Genomic DNA, 26,498 nt, shown 5'->3' with positions numbered 1-26,498 from the left:
ATATCATGGATCCTGGCTCCACCAGTCATATTTTAGGCCTGGAACTATCCGTTTTATAAGACCAGTTTCACTGGTTCAACTACTTATTTTGACATACAGTATTTTTGGACATTTCAGTATTAAAGGAAATAATTTGTTTTTGTGAGTCTATATTTCATAATGGTCAATAATATATAGGGTTTATTTACATGCATTCAACCTTTAAAAAAAAACATAAAATTTTACAGTACTTTGACAGCGAAAATACATTTTTTGCAGTTTCCATAAAGCCAAACATTGTAAGTAGACCACAAGGAAACAGATAAATTACAAGAAGAATGCAGGCTGTTTAATGCTTGTTGGTCAGAAGTGTTTGCGGACGATGTCCACTAGAGGGTAGAGTAACATTAGACTCTAGTTTCAGATTCCAAACACTGATTGTGTTCTTTCAACCTGATTTCACAATCTTTAATCTTCACTCTAGTCATTCTGGTGTATTTCTCCAGTAACATGTTGTAAACTTATGGTTTAAGTGGAAATGTGCGTGGGCGCGGGGTGGTTGTGGGGTATGTGCACACAATCTGATAGCATAATTTTACATTCCACGAACTCTGCCCCCTTTGAGTTTATAGAATTAAAATGAAAGTAAACTTTGGCTGTGTCCCACTCAGGAACTTTTCGAATGAGAAGAGAAAACTGGAAGAGAAACAAAGAAGTGTCTACTCTACACTCTTTCAGTGTGTATGCATCCATGCGGGTTTGGAGAAGCGATACGCTGGACTCCTCCCAAACATAGTATCACTGAGGGAACATCCTGAGCAGACAGGTGCCCACACAGCTAATCTTAGACCTTTTCATGAGACTGTGCTGCAATTTCAATGCTGTTTTTATGTGAAGTGAATCTGTGTCTCATTGAATGGTCACCCTACTTAACCTTAAAGAGCTTATTGTCATGGACACCAAATTTTCCTCCTTTTATTGAGAACAAAGTTTCATGTAACACGTAAACACTGTTAAAAGTTTCTATCTCTTCATTCCCTACTTCATCCGGTCCATATAAGGACATTAATCTGCAAAAACGGCCCGATTTGACTCATTTACACATATCCACCTCTTCAGTCTACAGCAGTTTCGCCCATTCAAGATAAAATTATTAGAAGTGTTTCAGCTCAAGTTGCTGTTTGAATGAAAACAGATCTCATTTACATATATCAGTCTTAAAGGCACAGTAACAAAAAACAGCCTTTTTAGTTCTGAGCGATACAGAAAAGTTGGAATATAGTCATGTAAAAACGAGTTATGATTGTTTTCGGTTCCTAGAGTGCTTTGAAAAAGTATTCAACCCCCTTAAAAAGTCATCAGATTAGACTGGATTACAGATGACACTTTCATATTTTGTGCTGTCATGTTTTATTTTAAAAGACTCGTCCTCAAAATTAATGTAATATTGGCTTCATGTAAGGAAATATTCTGTGACAAAAATGACTAGCTGAAAAATGCTGTTTGCATAAGTATTCAACCCCTGTGCTGTGAAAGCTCTACATTTACACAGATGAAAGATAATGCCCTGATGAGGATGCAGTTGGCTTACAGTTACAGGCCTTGAATCATTAAAAAACATTCCTGAATAAAAGACCCTCTAAATTCAAGTGTCGCTATTCAGACTGTGAATCTGAAGGAAAAATGTGAAAAATAAAGATCAAATAGCAAATTTGAAAATTTGAGATAAAGTTATAGGCATGCACAAGATAGGAAAAAGCAACAAAATAATATTCAAGTGTTTGGATATGGCAGTGAGTATATCTGGAGTGGAGATATCCCAAGTCAAAACATGTCTGGAGTTTGCCAGAAAGCCTCAGAGTGACCCAGCTAAACTGTGGAAAAAGACTGAAACAACAGTTGAGCTTTTTGGCCAAAATTCAAAATGCCATAAAGCTAACACGGCCCATTGTTTAACAAACACCATCCCGACAGTGAAGTATGGGGGTGGTAGCATCATGTTGTGGGGACGCTTTTCCTCAGTGGGGACTGGGGATCTTGTTAGTATTGAAGAACAGATGGATAGTGGAAAATAAAAGGAGATACTTCAAGACAACCTGCTTCAGTCTGCTAAAGTTTGACCAGATCAGCCCAGTTTTATCAAACCTGCATGGGTTGCCAGTTAAATTCTGCATCCATTACAAAATTCTTTTACTGACCTATAAACCTCTAAACGGACTCGTCTCTCAGTCCCTGAGTGAACTTCTCTCTCACTATGAACCATCACGCCTACTTAGATCACAAGGTGCTGCTCACTATTAGTACCTAGAATTAATAAAGTTACGTCAGAGGGTGGAGCTTCTCATACAAAGCCCCCCAGTTTTGGAATAATCTTCCAGTCAGTGTTCGGGACTCAGACACAGCCTCAGTCTTGAAGTCTAGGCTAAAAACGTACTTGTTTAGTGGAGCCTTTGGTAATTAGTTTTTCCTGTTAGATAAAAGGTGCAGATCTGGGGTTCATGGTCACAGAGTATTATGGTAAACTGGGAGTGTTGGTGCTGTCGTCCCACTGCTCACGCGTTCACTCAGGTTTGCTGATAGTGGAGTGGAGGGGCGCCGACATCTCAGGGAGCCTCGTGTCTCTGTGACCTTTCTGGTTTGTCCCTTTTAGTGAGGCTGTAATAACTAGACCTGCTGGAGTCTCTGCTGCTCTGTTAACCCTGTAATCTGTGATCAGTCACTCATTACAGAACTGACTCTCTGTGTGTTTCCTTTACTTTGCCGAGTTGAACAGCTGCCCATCCTGTAGGTCTGATGCTGTTGCTTCTTCTGCCTTGATCAGGTGCCACTGCTCACCAACCTTCTGGACCGTTTCAGCCTCATTTTTGACCACCATTGAGCTTCACGCTGTCAATGCTGTACAAACCTCACCCTCATGAACTGACCCTCCTGCTGCTGCTGCATAAACTCAAACTATCTAATTAACCATTACTCCACCTGTTTTTCCCGTTTTGTATTCTAATATTTTATATTAATGCTGTTTGCTATCTGGTGTCGACCAGAGGAGGATGGGTTCCCCTTTTGAGTCTTGGTTCCTCTCAGTGTTTCTTCCTCTTGCTCTTAGGAAGTTTTTCCTTGCCACTGTCGCCATTGGCGACGCTCATTGGGGCTCAGACCCGGGTTTTTCTGTAAAGCTGCTTTGTGACGACACCTGTTGTAAAAGGTGCTACATAAATAAACTTTGACCTGACTTGACTTGACTAAACACTAAAGACTGGGAGAAATTTCAGCTTTCAGCAGGATAGCAATCCCAAGGCCAAAGCAACCCAGGAGAAGATAAACGATAAAAAGGTGGACATTCTACGGTGGTCAAGTCAAAGTCCAGTTTGCAGTCCACAAGCATCATCCAACCAACCTGGAGCAAATCTGCCAAGAAGAATGGGTGATAATCTCTTTCAAACAGTGTGCAAAGCTGGAAGAAACTTACCCCAGCAGACCTGTTATCATTCTAGTTTTTAGTGTGAAGAACCCCCTACTACTTTACTAGCTCACAGTACTAGTCTGAAGAGGATGAATACTTATGCGAGCAGCATTTTTCTTTTTTTTTTAAGATCTGCTGACAAATAATGAATTTTGGCTTTAAGAGAATACTGCTTTGCTATAAGAATACTGGCTGGAACAATCTGCACAAATGTCATTTGTAATCCAGACAAATCCAATGACTTTTGCCAGGCACTATAACCCCACACAAATGACATCAGTGGATCTGAGAGAAACAAAACAAGATGCAAGAAAATATAGGATATGAGCCCTTTAATCAACATCCACTTTATTCAAAAATACAAATATATAGTTCATGTAATCTGCATAGAACAAGTTTGCATGAGCACAGACGTGTTGCTCATGACAAACATGGAGAAACGACTAAAACATTCATTCACTGGTTCATTTCTTAACTCATTTCAACAATTCATTTAAAAAGCAACTGTAACATAAACAGCCAAACACACGGTGAACGCGGCTCATGATGTCCCGAAACACTGAAAGGATATTTTGGTCGAGTTGCTTGGTCTAAAGCAGAAGTGTTTTTTTCTTGTGGCATTCGTCCAAAGCATCTAAACTGCAGCGGTGCACCAGACAGACTGGTTAGTGGTTAGGTGGTCTGTCAGAGCTCAGTCATAATAAAGAATTAATTTCACGTGAGCTGGAATACTATCTGACACAATGTGTTTCCTGTTGTGTCAAAGCGAAACCGAAATATCACACGTCATTCAGCCAAAAGTAAAGAAAAAATATTTGACACTCATTTTTGACACTCGTACTCTAAAAATGAAAACATCTAGATGATCCAGATAGAATCCAAACGGCATTTTTAAGCAGCAAAACATTTAAGAAGGCAAAACTGGCCATTAGTACATAAACATGTGCATTTAACAGTACAGAACACGGGTTACGAACACACTGAAGACGGTAAATGACGACTATTATCTTGTCTGACAGTAAATTCAAGGAGAGATTACATCAATGGTCCTCGGTGCCGAGATCACGCCGCTGTTTAGAATGGGGCACAGAGGCTCATGGGACTGGAGGGCCTCCGCCAGACGTTTCTGTTCCTCAAGCAGCAGCTGAACCTCCTTCTTCAGCAAGCTGTTCTGCTGCTCCAAGCACTCATACGCCTGAGAGGGAACACGTGCATTCAGATCAGTTCAAACAAAATACATTCTGCTGGCATTACAGTACTGTGCACAAGTCAGAGGCCTCGTTTATTTATTATCTAAAAAATGTAATTAGCAGAATATTAGACAGAAGCCTCAACAACTAATTAGAATTCACCACTCTTAGCCTTTATTACAGCTTCCGGTCCTTTCTGGAGACTTTCTTTCAGTTTTGCTAAGAAGCTGGGGATATTTTTCACATCTTCAAAGTTCAGTCTTAGAAGTTGGTTGCATTTTCTGCTTCTCGTCACCCAAAAATCCCAAACACATTCAGCGATGTTGAGGTCTGGACTCTGGAGTGGTCACCAGTAGCTTCTCTGTTTGACCCTCACAGAGCAGGTACTATTTGGGTGGTGGATCATTCTCAGCACTGCAGTAACAATGACGTGGTGGTGGTGTGTTAGTGTGTGTTGCGCTGGTACAAGTGGATCAGACACAGCAGTGCTGCTGGAGTTTTTAAACACCTCAGTGTCACTGCTGGACTGAGAATAGTCCACCAACCAAAAATATCCAGCCAACAGTGTCCTGTGACCACTGATGAAGGACTAGAGGATGACCAACACAAACTGTGCAGCAGCAGATGAGCTATCGTCTCTGACTTTACATCTACAAGGTGGACCGACAAGGTAGGAGTGTCTAATAGAGTGGACAGTGAGTGGACACAGTGTTTAAAAACTCCAGCAGCACTGCTGTGTCTGATCCACTCAGACCAGCACAACACACTCTAACACACCACCACCACGTCAGTATTACTGCAGTGCTGAGAACGATCCACCACCCAAATAGTACCTGCTCTGTGAGGGTCCATGGGGGTCCTGACCACTGAAGAACAGGGTAAAAGGGGGCTAACAAAGTATCAGAGAAACAGATGGACTACAGTCTGTAACTGTAGAACTACAAAGTGCACCTATATAGTAAGTGGAGCTGATAAAATGGACAATGAGCGTAGAAACAAGGAGGTGGTCATAATGTTATGCCTGATCTGTGTATATCCACTGTTTTAAAGCTCAAAATCAAAGGTACACATTTTCACACATTTACTCCAAACATAACGGGCGTGACAGGCTGAATTCTTTATTATATTTTATACTAGAGCTATGAGGCTAATATATATTTAATATATATTTGGCTTTGTTTGTATGTTGATATTAGCTCTCAACAGTCTGACCTGTGCCACCCTTCCGCCCCTAGTGCCCTTTTTTTGAAAGCCAAACTATGGTCAGTCTGATTTGTGATTACTTAAAGGGTAATTCCACCAATTCTTTCAAAATTTCTGCATAATTAAATAGTGAAGATGTAAACAAAGTCATTCAGAGTGGTTTGATGTGAAATGCTCTGTTCCAGAGAAGCTTACAGAACTGTTCAGTGGTGGTGATAGGAACCAGACGTCCAAAGCATTTAATGCTTCTAAAAGCTCCCTCACAGAAACCTATTTGACGTCTATGATAGCTCTGTGATAAAGTTTGGCCTAAAACACATTTTTTTTAAACTCTTTTCATGGCATAAAGAAAACTTATTATTATTATTTTTTTCATTAACAAAATACATATAGAAACAGAAGACATGTGAGGGTCCACTGGTGGTTTTGGGCAGTAAATAAAATGGCTACTTTTGTGTTGTAGACATTGGAACTCCACCACTGTGAAGAAGTCTAAGTCGGTATGTTTCTCCGCAGTGAACCATTTCACATCAAGCCACAGTGAATGACTTTGTTTACATCTGAATGACTGAATTATGAAGAAATGTTGGAAAAACTGTGGAATTCCCTTTCAACAATGTGATGATGTAGGCATGCAGTTTGCACAATGATGATATGCTAATAAAAGCTGTATAAGCTTCCATTGCTTGTTAGACTAAAGACAGCAAACGTGTCTTGATTATAATTTGGTCTAAAGGGAAAAAGGATAACTCATATTTTTTTTGCACCCTGAAATTTCTGTTCTTGTTTATAAGCTTCCAGCTGTGTGTAAATTTTGAACACCCCTGTTTAAATCACACTTTTTTTTTTTTGACGAAGTGAAAGGTTAGACATCCTCTACATGAAACAAACACATTTAACACATTTCTAACACACTGGAAAAATAAAACACAAAAATGAGCCATAACTTTTGCACAGGCCACATTTTATACTTAATTTTTTTTTTCCCATTATATTAAATTCAGCAAATAAACAGTAATTGTGCATTAAATGTGCAGAAATATGTTTTCTGTAGTGCAGGAGCATCAAAACCAACCACTAAAAGGGCCATATTAAAAAATATAAGCAAATCTGTGGCCCAGCTGTGTTTTTATTTCATTTTAACTTAACATTTTGCCTCGACCTGAACGGGCCAACATTTATTCAAAATATGCCAAAACTTCAACAGCAAAATAGGCACTAAATACTTATTAAAAATAATTCTAAATGAAAATAAATTGTTTTAGGTATTTTTTTAAAACTGACTATTTGCTTGAACTCCACACCAGGCATCTTTTCTTTTTGTGTAACTGATGGCCCAGAGATTGTTGTTGGCGGGGTCAGAATGCACACTATGTTGCAGTGCATGCTGGGGCCTGTAGTGCATCTCAGGGTGAAACAGGCTAATAATAATAATACAGAATTAAAATAATTTCTGAATAGGCCAAATAGGACTGTGTCACAGGCCTGACTTGGCCCACGGTGTCTTAAAGTGAAGGTAAATCTAAATCTAAATCTGAAATCTATCTGAAATAACTCACTTTCCTTTCATACGTCGGGTATTTTTGTGTGAAACAGGGTATCAGGGAGGGTCCCTGAGCTGGCTGAGCATTAACGCCTGATGATAGGTGGGGATGTGGGAGGGGGAGATGACATGTGATACTATTGGTTAATATTATCAAAACACAGAAGACGTTCTCCAAAAGTCAAAGATTAAAGAGGAATTTCCAGCAATTTTTCAACATTTCAGCATAATTAAATTGTTGAAATGCAGAGCTGTTCACAGTGGTGGTGATAGGAACCAGACGTCTGTGGAGTTTAACGCCTCTGAAAGCTCCATCACAGACAGCTATTACATGAAATAGTTATGAATACACTGCATTACGATAGGTTTTAATAAGGTTTTGGTGAGTTTGGAGAGTTACATGCAGGGTTTTATTCAGATTTACCGCTGTTTTACATTTATCAACATTACATATAAAAAATTCACTGTAAAGAAATCTGAGTCTGTAAGTTTCTCTAGAATTATACATTGTACATCAACTCTGAATCACTTTGTTTACATCTTTAAAATTTAATTATGGAGAAATTTCAAAAATTGGTGGTAAGCACCTTTTAAAGATTATGGGAAAACAAGAATTTTGTCTTTTAAATGAATGAATCCTGTTTAATATGACCGGGAACATGAACTAACAAGGTCTGTTTGATTTCAGGATGATTTTAAACCAAAAATTCTTTTGTTTAAACAGTAAAAAGTGGAAAGTAATGTATAGAAATCACTGACCACAACATTAAAAACTGTGTAAATAAATAATCATAAGCTAACATGATTGGGGGGATTCCATTCTTCATCAAGTGCTACTCTAAGATAGAAATAATAAAGCAGGTGTTGGAGAACGCTGCTGAAGAATGTTCTACGCTATACTGTTCTATGTTTTTTCTGTCTTTCTTATTTTTGAGGAACATCATTGGACTACTTACTTGAACATCACAGTCACTTCTCTTAACACCACAGCGTTTATTAATTCAATTCAACTAATTAAACTCTTCTAGTCTTAATTGTGCAGTAATTTAAATTAAATGTAATTAATTTTCATATCTTCTAAGCAAACTGCGTAAAGGTTCTTGCCTTTCCATGGTGATATAAGAAAAGCTTCCTCCACACAAATTCTAATCATCATACAGTCTTAATCATCATAAGACCTACAGTCATGAGCCAAAGCTTGTGCAACCCAGTCAAATGATGTTTTGTTGATTTTCTAATTGAAAATTAGTGAACATATTTTATACAGAGAACACATTTCGGCACATTTTAATGCACAATTACTGTTAATTTGCTGAACCTAACATATTTGAGTAAAAAACATTAAATGTTAAATGTTGGCTGTGAACATTTTATATTTTATTTTAACAGTGTGTTCCCTGTAGAGGATGTGTTAACTTATTTTCACTTACAACCCCATTTCCAAAAAAGTTGGGAAGCTATCCAAAATGTAAATAAAAATATAATGCAAAGATATATGCAAATCATTTAAACAATATTTTAAACCATATTGAAAATAGTACAAAGACAACATATCAAACGCTAAAACTGAGAATTTTTTTTTGTTTTTTGAAAAATATTTGCCCATTTTGAACTTGATGCCATCAACACATTCCAAAAAAGTTGGGACGGAGGCCTGTTTACCACTGTGTTTCATCACCTCTTCTTTTAACAACACTCTGTAAGCGTTTGGGAACTGAGGAGGAACTGCTGTAGTTTAGAAAGTGAAATGTTTCCTTGTTTTTGCTTAACATAGGATTTCAGCTGCTCCACAGTTCGGGGTTTCCTTTGTCGTATCTTTCATTTCATAATGTACCAAATGTTTTCAGTGGTGACAGGTCTGGACTGCAGGCAGGTCAGTTTAGCACCCGGACTCTTTTAATATGGAGCAATGCTGCTGTAATACACGCAGAATGTGGTTTGACATTGTCTTGCTGAAATAATCAAGGCCTTCCCTGAAAAAGACGTTGTCTGGATGGCAGCATATGTTGCCAAAACATGTATATATCGTTCAGCATTAATGGTGCCTTCACAGATGTGCAGGTCACCCATGCCATGTGCACTAATGCCCCCTATACCATCACAAATACTGGCTTTTGAACTGTGCACTGATAACAAGCTGAGTGGTCTTTGGCCCGGAGGACACAGTGTCCATGATTTCCAAAAAAGAATTTCAAATGTTCATTCATCGGACCACAGGACACCATTTTAAATGAGCTCGGGGCCAGAGAAGGTGGCAGCGTTTCTGGATCCTGTTTATATATGATTTCTTCTTTGCATTTAAGAGTTTTAATTAGCATTTGTGGATGCAGTGATGAACTCTTTTCACAGACAGTGGTTTTCAGAAGTGTTTCTGAGCCCATGCAGTGATTTCCACTACAGAATTATGTCTGTTTTTAATGCAGTGCTGCCTGAGGGCCCAAAGATCACGGCCAGCAAATACTGGTTTTTGTCCTTGTCCCTTACATACAGAGATTTCTCCAGATTCTCTGAATCTTTTAATGTTATTATGTACCGTAGATGATGAAAAGCAAAAGTTCTTTGCTATTTTATGTTGAGAAACGTTGTTCTTGAATTGTTGCACTATTTGATGGTGCAGTCTTTCACAGAGTGGTGAACCCCTCCTCATCTTTACTTCTGAAAGACTCCGCCTCTCTGAGATGCTCTTTTTATACCCAATCATGTTACTGACCTGTTGTCAATCAACCACCAGGTGTTTTTTTTTAGCATTACACAACTTCACTAGCCTTTTGTTGCCCCCGTCCCAACTTTTTAGGAACGTGTTGTCGGCATCAAATTCAAAATGGCAAATATTTTTCACAAGGACAGTAAAAATTCTCAGTTTTAACATTTGACATGTTGTCTTTGTACTATTTTCAATGAAATATAGGATTTAAATGATTTGCACATCATTAAATTTTGTTTTATTTACATTGGAAAATGGGGTTGTAGAAAATCAACAAAATATCAATTTGCTTAGTGGTGTTCAAACCTTTTCCACACAGCTGAATGAGGACTGACCACAGGGCAGCATATAAGAGGTAGCGGATGTCTCAGTTGTGTGGTGTTGACAGGATACGACAAGCTTAAACGTGTGATGTGTGAACACACCTCGTGCAGCTCATCGGCTCTCTGGGTCTGTCTTTTGCGGCTCCTTTGTGCGGCCACTCGGTTTTTCTCTCTTCTCTTCAGCCTCCTCTCATCATCGTCAGAACTCTGTCATCATTAGTTAAGAAAAATATTATAGGACTGCATATCATCACTGAGAGGGTAAAGATGTCTTTACTTTTAATGTAACCAATTTTGTAATATTTCTCTTGATCCAATCAGCATGAAATACACTATGTAAAGGGCATCTGCAGTGTTCAAATGAGGTACACTCTTAAAAATGATGGTTCTTTAAGGGTTCTTTAGTAAAGAAAATGCTTCTATCAGCATAGGTACATACTATAGTATCATGAACACTCAAAAACACTTTGCATGATTAAAGGGTTCTTTGCATCTTGGAAGGGTTCTTCAGGTTATTGGAGAATGTGCTGTACATGGTTCTGTATAGAACGTTTTTGAAAAGGGTTCTATGTAGCACCAAAAAGGATTCTTCTACTGTTACAATGTCAAGCTTGTGATAGCAGAAGAATCCTTTTGGTGCTATAAAGAACCATCAACAGCACATTCTCCGTTCATCAGAATAACCCCTTCACTACGCAAAGAACCCGTTAATCGTGCAAATGGTTCTTTGGGTGCTTATGGTTCTATATGGAACCATTGTCCTTACTGAAGAACTCTTAAAGAACCATCCTTTTTAGAGTGTACTAAAAGACGGTGTGGAATAGAACGTGTGCTTGCTGTATTGCTTATAACATCACATGCTCTAAGCCCATCTATGCTTTAGATGTTCATGCCATATTTTTCTGTCCTAAATGTTTATTTTTCTTTTCAAACAGTTGAGAAATGTGATTAATTGCAATCACTGCATGTCCAGAAGTATCTAGACCCCTTCTAATGTGTGAATTCAGCTACTTTAAAGTTCCCTTATTGTTGATACAGGTGTTCAACTTGAATAATCTCAATAGAAAAGTGTGGCCAATAGGAGGAGATGCTGTGGAGCAGCTGCACATGTTCAGTGTCAAGTGTTGGAGGGGTATAAAGACCCCCCAGCCTTGGGCTGTGGAGCAGAGGAACCATGTTCCCTGGAGTGACGGAGCTCCAGCCAGTACCTTTGGGATGAGTTGGAGTGATCCAGAAATGACCGTCCAACATCAGTACCTGACCTCACTAATGCTCCTGTGGCTGAATGCAATCAAATCCTCACAGTTGCAACATCTACAGACATTAAAAAGATAGTTTTCAAGGGTTCTTTATAAAAGAAAACGGTTCTACTTAGAACCATGAACACTTAAAGAACCCACTGCATGATCAAAGTGTTCTTCAGATTGAGGCAGAATATGTTATAGATGGTTTTATATAGAAATCTTTTGAAAAAGGTTCTAACATAGCACCAAAAAGGGTTCTACTATTGTTCCACGCTTGACATGGTAACAACAGAAGAACCCTTTTGGTACTAGGTTCTTTATAGAACCATCTAGAACGCATTCTCTGTCAATCTGAAGAACCGTTTCAGCATGCAAAGAACCCTTTGATCATGCAAAGGCTTCTTTGAGTGTTCAATGGTTCTTTAGAAAAAGAAAATGGTTCTATTTAGAACCATGAACACTCAAAGAACCCATTGCATGATCAAAGGGTTCTTCAGATTGAGACAGAATATGTTATAGATGGTTTTATATAGAAATCTTTTGAAAAAGGTTCTAACATAGCACCAAAAAGGGTTCTGCTATTGTTCCATGCTTGACATGGTAACAACAGAAGAACGATTTTGGTGCTAGGTTCTTTATAGAACCATCTAGAACGCATTCTCTGTCAATCTGAAGAACTTTTTCAGCATGCAAAGAACCCTTTGATCATGCAAAGGCTTTTTTGACCGTTCATGGTTCTATACAGAACCATGTTTTACTAAAGAACCCTCTGTTTTAAGAGTGTAGTGTAAAGCTTTCTCAGAAGAGTAGAGGCTGTTACTGTTACAGCAGATAAAGAGGGACAAATTCTCTATTAATAATTGATTTTAGGGGAAAAGTCAGATAAACAGGAGCCCCAATCCCAGAACTCTGATCATACAGAGACTATATTATGAACTGAAGCACCTTTATAGCCACAGTACTCAGTTATACAGCTAAATAAGTGTAACCTTGAACATATAAGGTGAGAAATCCTTAATAATCAGCAGTAAAAGCTGATTTAGTCCCACAGAAAGTCAGCAGCGCTGGTCTGAAGTACTGAGTTAAGGGTCTCATACCTCGCTTCTTCGGCACAAGCGCAGAGCTGGAGCATCGCTGGGAGGAAAGCAGTCTGAGGCGCCGTGAAGCGACATGGCAGGTGGAAACAGCACGTGTGGACGGAGGATCAGGAGTTCAAAGGAGAGATGAAAGAGCTGGAACTGTGGAATCACGACGTTTTGATCACCGGAGCTAAATGCATCTTTTGTCTAAAAGCAGCTTTGCCCGGCAAGGTTGACCAGTGCACTGCATTCTCCGGGTTTACCGTTATTGTACCCATCACTCACTTTCTTTTAAGTCACGTGGTGCACTTGTAGAGCGTTGCAGTTTCTTTCGGCGGCCGCGAGTTGGCGCTGCTGGAGATGCGCTAAGAGGAAGGCTCGTCTGACGCAACTGCTGCGCTCAAGAAGTCATTCCAAGAATAAATGAGTGATTTCTGCTCGTTTCCTTTCGACGAATGAAACGTGAACAAGAAACAGCCAGTTTTGGGTCGATGATGTTGCAGCTTTACCAAGGATTTCGGTTTCAGTGTTTATTTAAATAAATATATACAAACTGTTTAAAAATAAGGTTCCTTAGGAAAGATATTGGTTCCATAGAACCATGAGCACTCATGATAGAAACATTTGCCTGCTATAAAAAGGTTCTATGCATGGTGAAATGGTTCTTCAGATATATGCTTGTAAATGGAACCTTTCTGAAAATGGTTCTATATAACACCAAAAATGGTTCTGTTGTTGTTGTGATGTCAAGCTGATAGCAGCAGAACCTCCTTATGCTTGACATGCAAATGGTTCTTTGAGTGCTGCATAGAACCATTGCCTTTACCAAAGAACCCCCGAGGAACCATCCTTTTAAAGAGTATATATAAATATGAATAAATACATAGATAAGCATTTAACTCTTTAATAGGCCTATATTATATGTTTTAATAATAGTATATAATAGTATATATTTCTTATTTGTGATTAAAATCAATGGACTATTTATTTGAATGTTCACCGCGTTTATTAATTCAATAAAGTCTCAACTGTGCGTTAATTAAATTCGTTATAAGTATACATGTATAGTTTCGAAATTTAAATTGTAAGCTTGTTATATATATCAATTCTATTCATGATTCAGGGATTAAACCCTTAAATGTCTGTTATACTACATACCCTAACATTCACATTTTCATAGTATATTAAGTCCAGCAAACCAAAGAAATAAAGTTTAGCACACAAATACAGTTTTAATGTGTTGAGCTTGGATTAAATAAACTACACCTCTGGGAATCTGAAATAACAGCACTGCAAGATGCAAAGGCAACTCCAGAGCTTCTGCTCCTTCTCGTGTGAACTCACGATGCGCCCACAAAGAATTTACAAAGAAGTGACTGATAAGAAAACTTTTCCACAGCCCACTCAGTCCCTCAGTTAGACTCTTGAAATGCTGTGTCTTGTTGAGTTGCTTTGCTGGGTTGAAAAGAGTCCATAAGCACACAATAATAAGCCTTGAAGACCTGGAATGATTCTGCAAGGAATAAAGCAAATATATAACCCTTAATAATTATATGCATAGGCCTGTCACTGCACCTCTGAGTCATCATCATGATGATCTCCATGGACAATCCACACATCATCCACACCTCAAACAGACTCACTCTGACCTTACTGCACCTTCAATCTAGCAAATCTATACCTGCATAGATCAGGCATAACTTTATGACCACCTCCTTGTTTCTACGCTCATTGTCCATTTTATCAGCTCCACTTACTATATAGGTGCACTTTGTAGTTCTACAGTTACAGACTGTAGTCCATCTGTTTCTCTGATACTTTCTTAGACCCCCATGGACCCTTACAGAGCAGGTACTATTTGGGTGGTGGATCATTCTCAGCACTGCAGTAACACTGACGTGGTGGTGGTGTGTTAGTGTGTGTTGCGCTGGTCTGAGTGGATCAGACACAGCAGTGCTGCTGGAGTTTTTAAACACCTCAGTGTCGCTGCTGGACTGAAAATAGTCCACCAACCAAAAATATCCAGCCAACAGCGTCCTGTGGGCAGCGTCCTGTGACCACTGATGAAGGACTAGAGGATGACCAACACAAACTGTGCAGCAGCAGATGAGCTATCGTCTCTGACTTTACATCTACAGGGTGGACCGACAAGGTAGGAGTGTCTAATAGAGTGGACAGTGAGTGGACACAGTGTTTAAAAACTCCAGCAGCACTGCTGTGCCTGATCCACTCATACCAGCGCAACACACACTAACACACCACCACCACGTCAGTGTTACTGCAGTGCTGAGAATGATCCACCACCCAAATAGTACCTGCTCTGTAAGGGTCCATGGGGGTCTAAGAAAGTATCAGAGAAACAGATGGACTACAGTCTGTAACTGTAGAACTACAAAGTGCACCTATATAGTAAGTGGAGCTGATAAAATGGACAATGAGTGTAGAAACAAGGAGGTGGTCATGATGTTATGCCTTTGTATTTAAATTCTACATAGGGGGCTACACACCTAAGATTTTCACTCACCTTGCACCTGTGTAAATGTGATGAGACAATAAACATGATTTGATTTGCACGCTTGATAAATATGACCAAAAAACAAGAGAGAGAAAGTGGAAAAAGTGAATAGGTGATCAGTGAGTCATTTTGTCTGGATTTGAATGGCACTTTGGGTTACTTTCTTCTTGTAAGATCCAACTACACACCCTACAGGATGTTCACTCATTTACAGAAAGGACTCTTTAAGACAGTCATCCTCTGAAAGGTTCTTTAGGGAACCAAAAGCGCTTCTTCTATGGCACTGTTATACAGATCTCCTCTGGGGGCTTTTATATTTAGTGCACAGCCCAGAATTAATTACTCCACAACGTTGTGTATCCTAACAAGATTTCCAAATCCCAACAAACCCATGGGCCAGAGAACGTCTATGTTTTTATTTCATTTCTAATTAACATTTTGGTATAAACCCAACTGATCATTGTTTATTCGAAATACACAAAAACTTCAGCAGTAAAGTACAGACACTCGTAGACCTTAAAATATTACATAAATACTTGAAATATTCAAAACATAAACGTTCTCAGGAGCTCAGTCTTTTAAACCGGCCTATTTATTTGAACTAGAATCCTGACATCCTTTCTTTGATGCTCATTAAGACTAGGGCTCAGTTTCTGAGCAGCTGAGCTGACGTTAAGCGTTAATGTTGGTTTTGACTGCAGCTGAAATGCAGTTAGTGCATTTGGTGATGTAATTGGTGTGGATTTGTGTAGAATTGTGTAGAACTGAGGTGTAACCGCTGTCCCATTGATTGTTTTTGGGTCAGAGCACACATTACATTGCAGTGCATGCCGGGGACTGTAATGCAGAGCACTGTGAAATGAGCAAATTAATAGAGAATTAATAGAAAATTAAAATACTTTTGCAGGCCGGATAGGATTGTGTCGCGGGCCTGATCTGGCCCACGGGCCTTGTGTTTGACACATGGGTCATAGATCAACCACTATACTTCATACTTTTACACCAAACCTGATGTTTGTTGCCAAAAAACTCTTGTTTGTTTCATCTGAACATAGAAACCAGCCCCAAAGAAAGCAGAGGCTTTCTTCCGGCAAGCCTTCTAAACAGTTGGCTAGAGGTGGTATCTCATAGTTTTGGGTTGAGGCACCTTAATTCCAGTGAAAGGAAACAGTACTGTTTCATCATACAGTGAAGTTCTAGAGAATTTTGTGCTTGCAAATCTGTCACTAGTTTGGGGAAAGCCCTTTCATGTTTTAGCCTGACAGTGCTTCCGTGCTCAGTTTTAGTGTGGAAGAGTCACAGAGTGTGAGAGTCCCGACTAATGATGCACCCTTGTTGCCCAACATCAGTGCTTGACCTAGTAATGCTATCGAGGCTGAATGGATGAAAATCCTTGCAGCTGTGTTATAAAGTCTAGTTCAAAGCTTTTCAGAAAAGTAGAGGCTGTTATAGCAGCATAAGGGGGACCAACTCCATATCAATGTACACAGTTTTGGAATAAGACATTAAACAAGCACATATGAATGTTTTGTTTGAGTGTCCACATACTTTTGGCCATGCAGCGGGTCAGATGCTGTTCATAAGATCTTCTAGGGGTGACCGTAATTGACACCTTTAGATTTTTATATACAACCCTTTATATAATTGAATAATTTTACTATAGAGAAAGATCAGATTTCTCAATGTAAAAGATCAAAGACATTTTTAAATAGCCTTTTTTTATCCAGGGGTACCACTTCTAGAGGGTACCGCACTTCTGTTAACATGACTTTACCATTGATGGCGATGATGTAGAACTGATGGACAGCTTTGGCCTATCCAGATACATTAATAACACCAAAGGATCCAACACTCAAGAAAGACAACGCAGATTGGTACTCGGGAGAAAAAGATCGAGGGAGCTTGAAAAGATCCTTAAATGCAACAATTTGTCTCTACGACAAGATCAGAATTGTCCAGGCTATGGTCTTCTGGTCTTCTCTGTGGTTCTTTTTGGATGTGAAAGCTGGACAATGAACAAGTGAGACAGGAAAACTACTGGTGCCTTTCAACGTTTGTGTTGGTAAAGTGTATCGAGAGTTTCTTAGACAGCAAACAAACAAATGGACCTTCAACCAGATTAAGCCTTACATCTCACTCAATACTCAGATCATCAAGCTGAAGTTCTCTAATTTTGGAAATATTGGCTACGTTCACACAGCAGGGAAAAGTGGCCCAAATCTGATCTTTTTTTTCACAGATGTGTATCTGTGTGTCAGTGTGAACAGATAAACACACTGAATCTGACATTTTCAATTCCGATTTGAGACACTTTCATATGTGGTACTGAAATCCGATACATATCCGATCAGGGGCAATGCGACTCAGTCTGAACAGCCAGATCGGAATTAATGCGTCTTTTACGTCAATCCAACTCGACATTCATCATAATTTCGCGCTGCTGAGACCTGAAAAACATCTGGGCTGATATTTCTGTACTAAAATTGTTACAGACTCATCAAAACCCTCCGTGTTTGAAGAGATTTCTAAAGAAATGTCTGAACGCGGCCGCAGGAGAACGAGGCTGCAGCGTCAAAGAACAGTTAAAAGTCTGAAAGCAAAGTTTAAAGAATCCGAGGACGCGAACCAAAGAAGTGACCGCGCCCTTTTTACGGCTGGAACACATTCTGGGTGATGAGCCCAGCTGTCAGTCAGTGAAGCTTCATGATGCTCCTGTGATGCTGGTGAAGATGAAGCTGATCCTCCGGGAGCGACTGGCGTTCGTTGGCGGTCGTGATTGTTTACCTCTGGATGAGCCGTGAAGCAGCGTGACGCTCTGTTCTTTTGAGCATGTGGGTCAGTTTAGGAGCTGATCTGTTCAGACTGATGTCGCATACAGATCACATTTAAAAGATAATCTGAACAGACAAACAAACAAAATCAGATTTGGTGAGAAAATCAGATTTGGGCCACTTTTACCTGCTGTGTGAACGTAGCCATTATGAGAAGAACCAATTCACTGATAATACCATCATGCATGAATTGATACAATCAGAAAAATCATGAACAACCATTTAAAAAGTCTAAAGACCCAAACAGAAGATGGGATATTCTGGAGAAACACTACCCACACGGTCGCCGGGAGTGGGAATCGATTTGACGGCACCAACACAAGTCAGTCACTGAGTTCAGAAAACTTTTTAATCCACTGACATGTTTAAAGAGTTTAAGATATTCGTACAGTTTATCTTAGGAAACTGAATCAACACTGATTCTCTACATGAAAAACTAATTTTTTGTACGCTACTTTCAGTCCTCCGGAATTAACACACACAGACATGCCTGATTTAGTCTTCAGCAGATGTGGCTGGAATCTTGGCCAGAGGGATGTAGTCCATGCTGTATTCTCTCTCAGACACAGCTCTTCTAATGGTCTGTCTGCTGACAGGTGCCTTGTTGCACAAGACTGGGCAGCCTTCACCATTAGAGCTGCCAAAGACCTCCCTGTAGACCTCCACTGTCTCGGCTGAGGGCTGCATGTTCAGCACCTGATGGAGACCCTCTGCTGTCTGCTTCAGGGTCTTCAGTGACTGCAAACAGACCAAATAATATTTTTAAAAAAAAATTAGGATGTAAATTACTTTTCTTAGATTTATGGGAAAATCAAATGTACAGCATTTCTCAAATGAAACTGTTGTTAGTTAAGGTCCCCTAGATAGATAGATAGATAGATAGATAGATAGATAGAGACAGACAGACGGATGGATGGATGGATAGACAGATAGACAGACAGACAGACAGACAGACAGATACTTTATTGATCCCGAAGGACATTTAGCAGCCAGTATCAGTCACACAACAACGCACAGTTACAATAATAAGGGTGACACAATAAAGAAAGAAGAATATGTACAAAAAACGATCTACAGGCATAAATACAACTAGAAATATTCAAAAATCTGCAATAAGATCTAACCTGAGATAAAGACTGTAAGAGTATACTGACTAACACAGAGTGATAGACAGAACCACCAGCTGAGAAAAGCTTTGCTGCCTCAATGCAACTTGATTAAACCACTTAATCTGCAATAATTATTAAATGTAAAAATTTTGAATATTTTTACCTTTTGGTGAATTTTTACTAGGTATAATTTAAGTTTTAAGTAGGGCTGGGAGCATTTATCAATTTATCAGCCATTAATAATGATGACCATGAAATATATGTAACTTTTATTAATCTTTTGTTTTTTGCATAGATTAGCAATGAAAAAAGCAAAAGCAATTTTAATGCACTGAAACCTTCACATCGAGTCTGTTTTTCTTTTTTTCCTAGATGCGGAAAGGCTTGAAGGCTTTGTCGCCCCCTTCTGGCACAAATGTAATCTGTACTAGATAGACTTAAAATGTAACTGTAATACACCTGTGGTTTGTAGTACACACACACACACACACACACACACACACGCGCTGCTGTCGGAAAAAAACTTTGTATCTCCATTTTTGTCCATTTTTAGTCTTTGACATAATTTGAAAATGCCTGTTGCTCTTTACACTGTGTGCTTTTCAAGACGAATGGACCAAAAGAAACGGACCAAAATAGTAAAAACAAAACTGATCCATATACAGATAATTCTATGTCCACATTACTTTCTAACACCAGCCCCACGGCCCCGGCCAAAACTCTGCTACATCTTATTTCTCGTCCAAGTTTCTACAAGACTGTAATTCAGGCTGTTATTCCACATCTTTTTGTTTCAAACTTTCCGTTCCACCTTAATTATGCAGCAGAACATTCTGTGACCTGTACAGGCACCTGAATGTTAATGCTGCACCGTTTAAGGTGGAACAACAAATTGAGTTCTGAGGTAATTCATAAAAAGTCTCATAAATGCATCAATTATACTCGTCCCTCGTCCCAGTCCTGGAGTTTGGAACACATTACAGTCATTCGTGCTTCAGGACCAGGTGGTTCACGGCTTGTTTGGCAGTATGAGAGCTAAACGGGTTACTGTTAGCACAGTTTGCACAGCCTGAACAGCTTTTGGTGGCATATCGATGTAACGGTTACGATAAAACTAATGCCTTAGAAAGAATTTCAGCCACTACTAAACAGTGAAAACATGTAGATCGATAATTTTGTCCTTATTGTCTCAGTGCTAATTCAAAGTAGCACATAACTTGCATAGAGCAAGGAACCTTCGGAACCTTTCAGACAGGTACATGTGGTTTTGAGTACATGTTAATCCACAACAATAAGTTTTGCTTGATTAAAAACATCTCAATAAATTCAAGGCTACTAATTTGATGCGAAAGCACAAAACACATTATCAAATAATGCATTAAGCTGAACACAGTCAGGGAGTAGCAGCGACTGGTACCTTAATGACTGTAGATGCTTGATTGAACATCCTGGGTGCAGCCGCAGACACTCTATTCATTGTGGTGTCTGTAAAAAAAAATAAATAAATAAAAATAAAGAGGGACATAATAGGGCTGAAAGATTAATCGTTGTTATATCGAAATTTATATTAAAATATGTTTTAGGCCAAAACTTTATGACAAAACTATCACAAAACAAGTCTCGGGTATCAAGCCATGCATTCATAACCATTTTGTGTAATAACTTAACGGGATGTAGCTTTTAAAGCCATTAAATTCTTCGAACGTCTGATTCCTAGAACTATCCTGGTGAAGAATTCTGACTCGCATTTCACACCGAACCACTCTGAATGATTTTGTTTACACCTAAACTTGGGCTGAAAGATTCATCGTTTTTATATCGAAATCGCGATTTAAGGCAGTGCAATTTTCAAATCACAAGAGCTGCAATTTTCTTTAATTATAGCCGACGCTCTTAAAATACAGCTCAAGGTTCTTAAAAAGAGGGTCCTTTAGTAAAGACAGTCATTCCATATAGAACCATGAACACTCAGAGACCCATTTGCAAGCATAGAAAAGTTCTTTGCCTTGTGAAAAGTTTCTTCAGATTGGAGAACGTGCTGTATGTGGTTCTGTATAGCATCAAAAAGGGTTCTGGTACTGTTACTTTGTTGCTTGTTGATGTCCAGCTTGTAACAATAGAAGAACACTTTGGTTCTGTAGAGAACTCCTTTCATAAAGGTTCTATATAGAACCATATACAACACATTCTCCTTCACTCTGAAGAACTATTTCACCATGCAAAGAACCTTTTAAGCATGCAAAAGGTTCTTTGAGTGTTCATGGTTCTACATAGAACCACTGTCTTTACTAAAGAACCCTCGAAGAACCATCTTTATTAAGTGTGTACTTTTGCAAAAACGTTGTTTTAGGTTTTAAGAGGGGAAACGGAACCTAATAAGAGTTTGGGAACTGCCTGTAGGTTAGTTAGACCAATCAGAGGCAACCGAACCTCTATGTGTTGTGACATCACAACCACAGCTTACTGGCAGTTTGACACACTGCGTTCAGGGGTCGAGCCTCAAGACAAACAAGGTGGATGTTCTGGTCTTCTTGGCCAAAAAATAAAAAATAAAAATAAGGCCTGAATCTCAATTGTAAATGCAATTAGATATTTTCCACAAATCGTTCAGCCCCAGGATATAACCATCAAAACTATGAAAAATGTCATGAAAAAATATGAATTTTTATTAAAAATGTGCACATAAATACTCACCTTGCGCAGGGTCTCGTTTCACTTCTTGAGGCTTAACTGTGTTTTCAAACAAACCCTAAACCAAACATAAATGATATTAAAGGCATTTGATCAGCCACAGATTTCACAGATCCCTTACAGATTTTTTAATAATTTTACTGACCAAAAAAAAAACCAAAAAAAAAAACTGTAGTTGCTGAACGGTGGTGGTACAAATCACTTTCAAGCCAACATGTAAAACACCTGTTATTCTATTTCATGATGTATTTTATCACAAGTAAAAGACCAACCATGAGTTTCCGCTCCGCCTTCAATGACCGCACAACATATGGAAGGATCTTCTTTGGGTAAATGCTGCGTTTCCTGGTGGTCTGTACAATCTTCTCATCCAGCATGTCATCCAGTGCACCGAACTCACAATCTAAAGATCAAAGAAACCCCTTTAGGCATGCAGTATTATAGAGTTGATCAGATCAGGTGATGAACTTAATTAACGTACAAATGTACATCTGGTGAAAAGTACATTTACACTATGCCACTGTACCTTAACATAGTCTATAAGGCACACTAAGCTACTCTAATAAAGCTGTTATACAAAGAGCTGCTAGTATTGTTATTGTTATCACTACAGCTATCCCATGTCATAATAATAATGCTGTTATTAGAAGTTATGGATATCTGGCTTTGTCCAAACACAGTCCTCCCAAAAGCAGTGATGTTGGGCTTTAAAACCTCTTGATTTACATACCGTCCCCATCCTCTTCTGCTGCCTCCTCCCACGATAAACCATTAACAACGATGTTTTCTTGCACCACAAGTTCAAAATTCTGAAAGAGAAATAAGTGACAGTTGAACTATCAATTCATGTAAGGCAACTATTGCTACGGCAACTACTGCTGATACTTTTATATCAATATTTTATGGTAGACACTGAATGACAACAGATTTATCACCCATAAGTCTAAACGTAAGATATACCATTGACACTACTACTCCTGAATAATTAAGCAATAGAGCGACCTCGTACCGGCGACCAACTCACAGCCGTGATGTTATTGGCGATAACACACTCCTCGAGTGTTCTATTGCTTTTATACAACAGTTAAATAAATACAGTAATAAATTAATAAACTGGGTCGTGAACGCGGCGTTTAATATGTTTTAATGTTCGCAGTTCCTTCACCAAATTATAGTTCCTTAATGAGCAGCTTGTTGCTACGTCAGAGTAACGAGCTCCGCCCACTCGCTGCACAGTCTGCAGTTCGTTCTCCAGCTCCTTACACTAAATTCCCAAACTGTCATCACCACTGAGCAGCTTTTCAGTCGGCAGCTGTGACAGAAGAACAGCTGAACAACCTGGAATCAGCCAGAAATGAACCCAACACCATTCGCCAAACGTGGAGTCTGATCTTCAGAGTCTGACCAAATCAGACTGAGCTGTAAAACTGCTGCAATATCAAGTTCAGCTCAGTTTTTGCCAGATCAGTATTCATGTTGTTTTGTTCCAGCCAGTCTGTAAAGCATCTTACAGCCCATTTAGTTTGGCGAATGGCGTTGGGTTCATTTCTGGCTGATTCCAGGTTGTTCAGCTGTTCTTCTGTCTCAGCTGCCGACTGAAAAGCTGCTCAGTGGTGATGACAGTTTGGGAATTTAGTGTCGTCTCATCTTCAGAGTCTGACCAAATCGGCTGTCGGTCAAATGTGATCTTAAAAGTGTCCATTTTCTGTTTATGCGTAAGTATAATATAGCGAAGTAAAAACGTTCAAATGGCTTGAGCATCTCAGCGGAGTGATACAGTGTTTGTGAAAAACCTGTGATGTTATGCTGAAATAACAGCACAGTTAGAACACTGCTCAGCCAATCAGCTGGCGTGGCCGGAACTAACTGTTGTCTAACATGACTTAAGTGTACAGAGTAATATCCCTGTTACTGACGACCTTTTACCTTTCGCCATGGTCCCATTAGAGGCAGTGGGCTGGGTTACTTTGACTGAAGGACAATTAAACAGGCCACAATTATCACAATCGCCTGATTGCAATAATTTGAGATGATTACAATTATTTAAGCTGATCGCAATTACTTTAGCTTTTACAATCATATGACTCCTTTAAACAAGTAATGTTGGGTTATTTGAGCTTGAGCTGTGTCTGTTGTCAGTTTGGAGGTTTTATCCTGATATCAATTATCCTTTATTTATCCTTTATGAAATATCCCCCAGGGGTTCCAATGTCTTAAATTTTTCTATGTAATGATGGTAAATTATGGTAAATCTGGAAAAATATATTTTTCTTTGATGCACTGAATGTACCTCTCCACTAGGGCGGGGCAATCTGACAGCATCTCATTAGTGTGATGAATTATTTCACAATACAATATAATATGCTTTTCTGAGCATATCATGCAACATTAGTTTAGCGCAAAATTGTGCGAAATATTGAATAAAAATCATTGTTTTCAGTTTTTGACAGGATTATATTTTTGCCATACTGCCCACCTCTACTCTCCATCACGAATGGCTTTTTTAAAAACAAAAAACAACAACAACAACAACAACAACAACAACAAAATAAAATAAAAAAAAATTCAGGCCAAAATCTTTAAATTATATGGTTATATGTAATTTTGGTTACATTTAACCATATAATTTTTCAGAAATTATCAAAGCTGGTTAATCAGCCACTTCAGATTTGCATGTTAGCACAATTTCACTGTCTTTCAAATAAGGATAAATGAACTGTTAATTGCAATTATTTATATGCCAGTTAATCATCAGCTAAAATGACATGATTGTGGCAGGCCTACATAGAAAGAACTGTCAGTTTATCAATTTCCCTTAACTTTTAACTACACTTACTGGCGTTTTGATCTCTTGCAGCTATACAATTACTGACTGTAGATTTTCTATTACTATGCACAATTTATCAGGCATCGCCTACCAACCTTAACTGGAAAGGGACCACTGTAGGACCCCACTGTCCAGAAGAGCTGTCCAGAATCTGAAGAACCATTTCACTATGCAAATAACTATTTAAACATCAAATAGTTCTATAAAGAACTCCTCGTTCAAATTTATAACTATTGCCTTTACTAAGGACCCTGGAAGAATCATCTTTGTTTAAGAGTGTAAGTTAAATCAGTTTATGCACCCACACAGCGAATTCCTAATTCATGCCCCACAGTAAATGCCCGATAATAACAGTGGTGGACAGTAAGGAAGTAAATATAATTTGTTACTGTACTTAAGTAGTTCTTTCCTGTATCCGTACTTTACTGAAGTATTTCCATTTCAGTGACTTTGTACTTTCACTCCACTACATTTCAAAGTCAAATATCTCACTTTTTACTCCACTACATTATGAGAAATCTGTCGTTCCTTTTGGTTTATGTGTGTACAAAAACGTTACATGTCAAAATGAAAGAAGCGCAAAGCAAACACACCAATCAGGGCACAGCGGTCACTTTGTTTTGAGCTTGTTTTGACCTGTTGGTCATACCGACCCAGTGCAGCACACGGTTCAACATCAGTGCAGCGGCGTAAAATTTTGGGAGAGTCTATTCAACATAAATGATGAACTAACCTAACTTTGTGTAAATAGACCACAATATAGAAATATGTACTCATATGCAGTTGTGACTGACATCTGAATTCATACAAACACATTTCATTTTATAGTAAATTAGTTTTGGCTAGTTTATGTTTATGAACAGAGACCTACAGATGCAGTTTAGTAAAGGAAACTCAAAGTTTGTATTAAACTTAAACTTGTAACTAAGTTGCAAATAAATCTTAAACTGAAACTTTGCTTGTTTGTAAAAAGTGATTTCAGAGCCACTCAGTTCTACCTGATGGAAACTGTTTGCCTTCAGTGTTTTGTGCTTATGATCATTTTAATAGACATCAGCGTCACTAATTAATGACATTCTATTAAAAGACTGGTTTACCAAGAGAGACACTGGAGTATTTTCACCTAAACTGAGTTAATGAAGCGAGTCTTGTTACAAAAATGATAATAGGACATCTTTTAGTACTTTCTTACATTTGATACTTATGTACATCTAAAGGCAAATACTTCTGTACTTTTACTCAAGTGGAGGTCTAAAGGGAGGAACTTCTACTTTTACTGGAGTAATATTTTACCTCTCTACTTTAACTCAAGTACATGGTTTGTGTACTTCGTCCTCCACTGGATAACAACAGTAAACACAACAGCAACAGAAATACAGTACAAGTCCTACGATCAGAAACGTGTCTCGGTCATTCTGTACTGAATTATCGATATTAAATGTCTAAGTCATCTGATAAAAACTTAGTCTGTCTCACCGTCAGCATTTCCCGCGACAGTTTCTCCTTGTCGTCCTCGGAGAGTTGAGACTGACCATCGAGCAGCTTTTTAAGCAAACTCTTGTACCTCGTAAGCTGGTGAAGAACGATTTTCTTGGACTTCACATTCACCCTGTAATCGGATTCTCTCTCCGCGTCCGATGCCGCAGCTCTGTCCTCCATTTCTACCGCCAAGTCTTCAAAACGATGTGTTCCACCAAAATAAACCCTGAAGGAACAGCGCGGCGCTGCATAAAGCGTTCCGCACCGCCTGCTTTCCCCTCCTTCTTTACAGGGGCTGAATCCCATATCACTCCCTGCTCC

The 26,498-nt window shown here is 38.9% G+C and overlaps 2 protein-coding genes across 2 annotated transcripts; both read right to left on the bottom strand.

The window, feature by feature from the left end:
• Nucleotides 1-3,756: 3,756 nt before the first annotated feature.
• On the bottom strand, nucleotides 3,757-12,987 carry batf3 (basic leucine zipper transcription factor, ATF-like 3). The gene is made up of 3 exons (XM_036582631.1): nucleotides 12,744-12,987; nucleotides 10,505-10,609; nucleotides 3,757-4,634 (listed from the first exon to the last, which is right to left on the bottom strand). Exons 1-3 carry the CDS (start codon nucleotides 12,816-12,818, stop codon nucleotides 4,464-4,466), a joined length of 351 nt encoding a protein of 116 aa, XP_036438524.1. The 5' UTR covers nucleotides 12,819-12,987; the 3' UTR covers nucleotides 3,757-4,463.
• A 5,411-nt stretch (nucleotides 12,988-18,398) lies between these two features.
• Nucleotides 18,399-26,483, bottom strand: nsl1 (NSL1 component of MIS12 kinetochore complex). The gene is made up of 6 exons (XM_036581205.1): nucleotides 26,175-26,483; nucleotides 22,602-22,680; nucleotides 22,144-22,274; nucleotides 21,875-21,929; nucleotides 20,598-20,665; nucleotides 18,399-18,809 (listed from the first exon to the last, which is right to left on the bottom strand). Exons 1-6 carry the CDS (start codon nucleotides 26,481-26,483, stop codon nucleotides 18,567-18,569), a joined length of 885 nt encoding a protein of 294 aa, XP_036437098.1. The 3' UTR covers nucleotides 18,399-18,566.
• Between the last annotated feature and the right edge of the window lie 15 nt (nucleotides 26,484-26,498).

Source organism: Colossoma macropomum, unplaced genomic scaffold, assembly GCF_904425465.1.
Source record: "Colossoma macropomum unplaced genomic scaffold, Colossoma_macropomum, whole genome shotgun sequence".
Taxonomy (NCBI): domain Eukaryota; kingdom Metazoa; phylum Chordata; class Actinopteri; order Characiformes; family Serrasalmidae; genus Colossoma; species Colossoma macropomum.
This window is presented reverse-complemented; position numbering and strand designations above follow the sequence as displayed.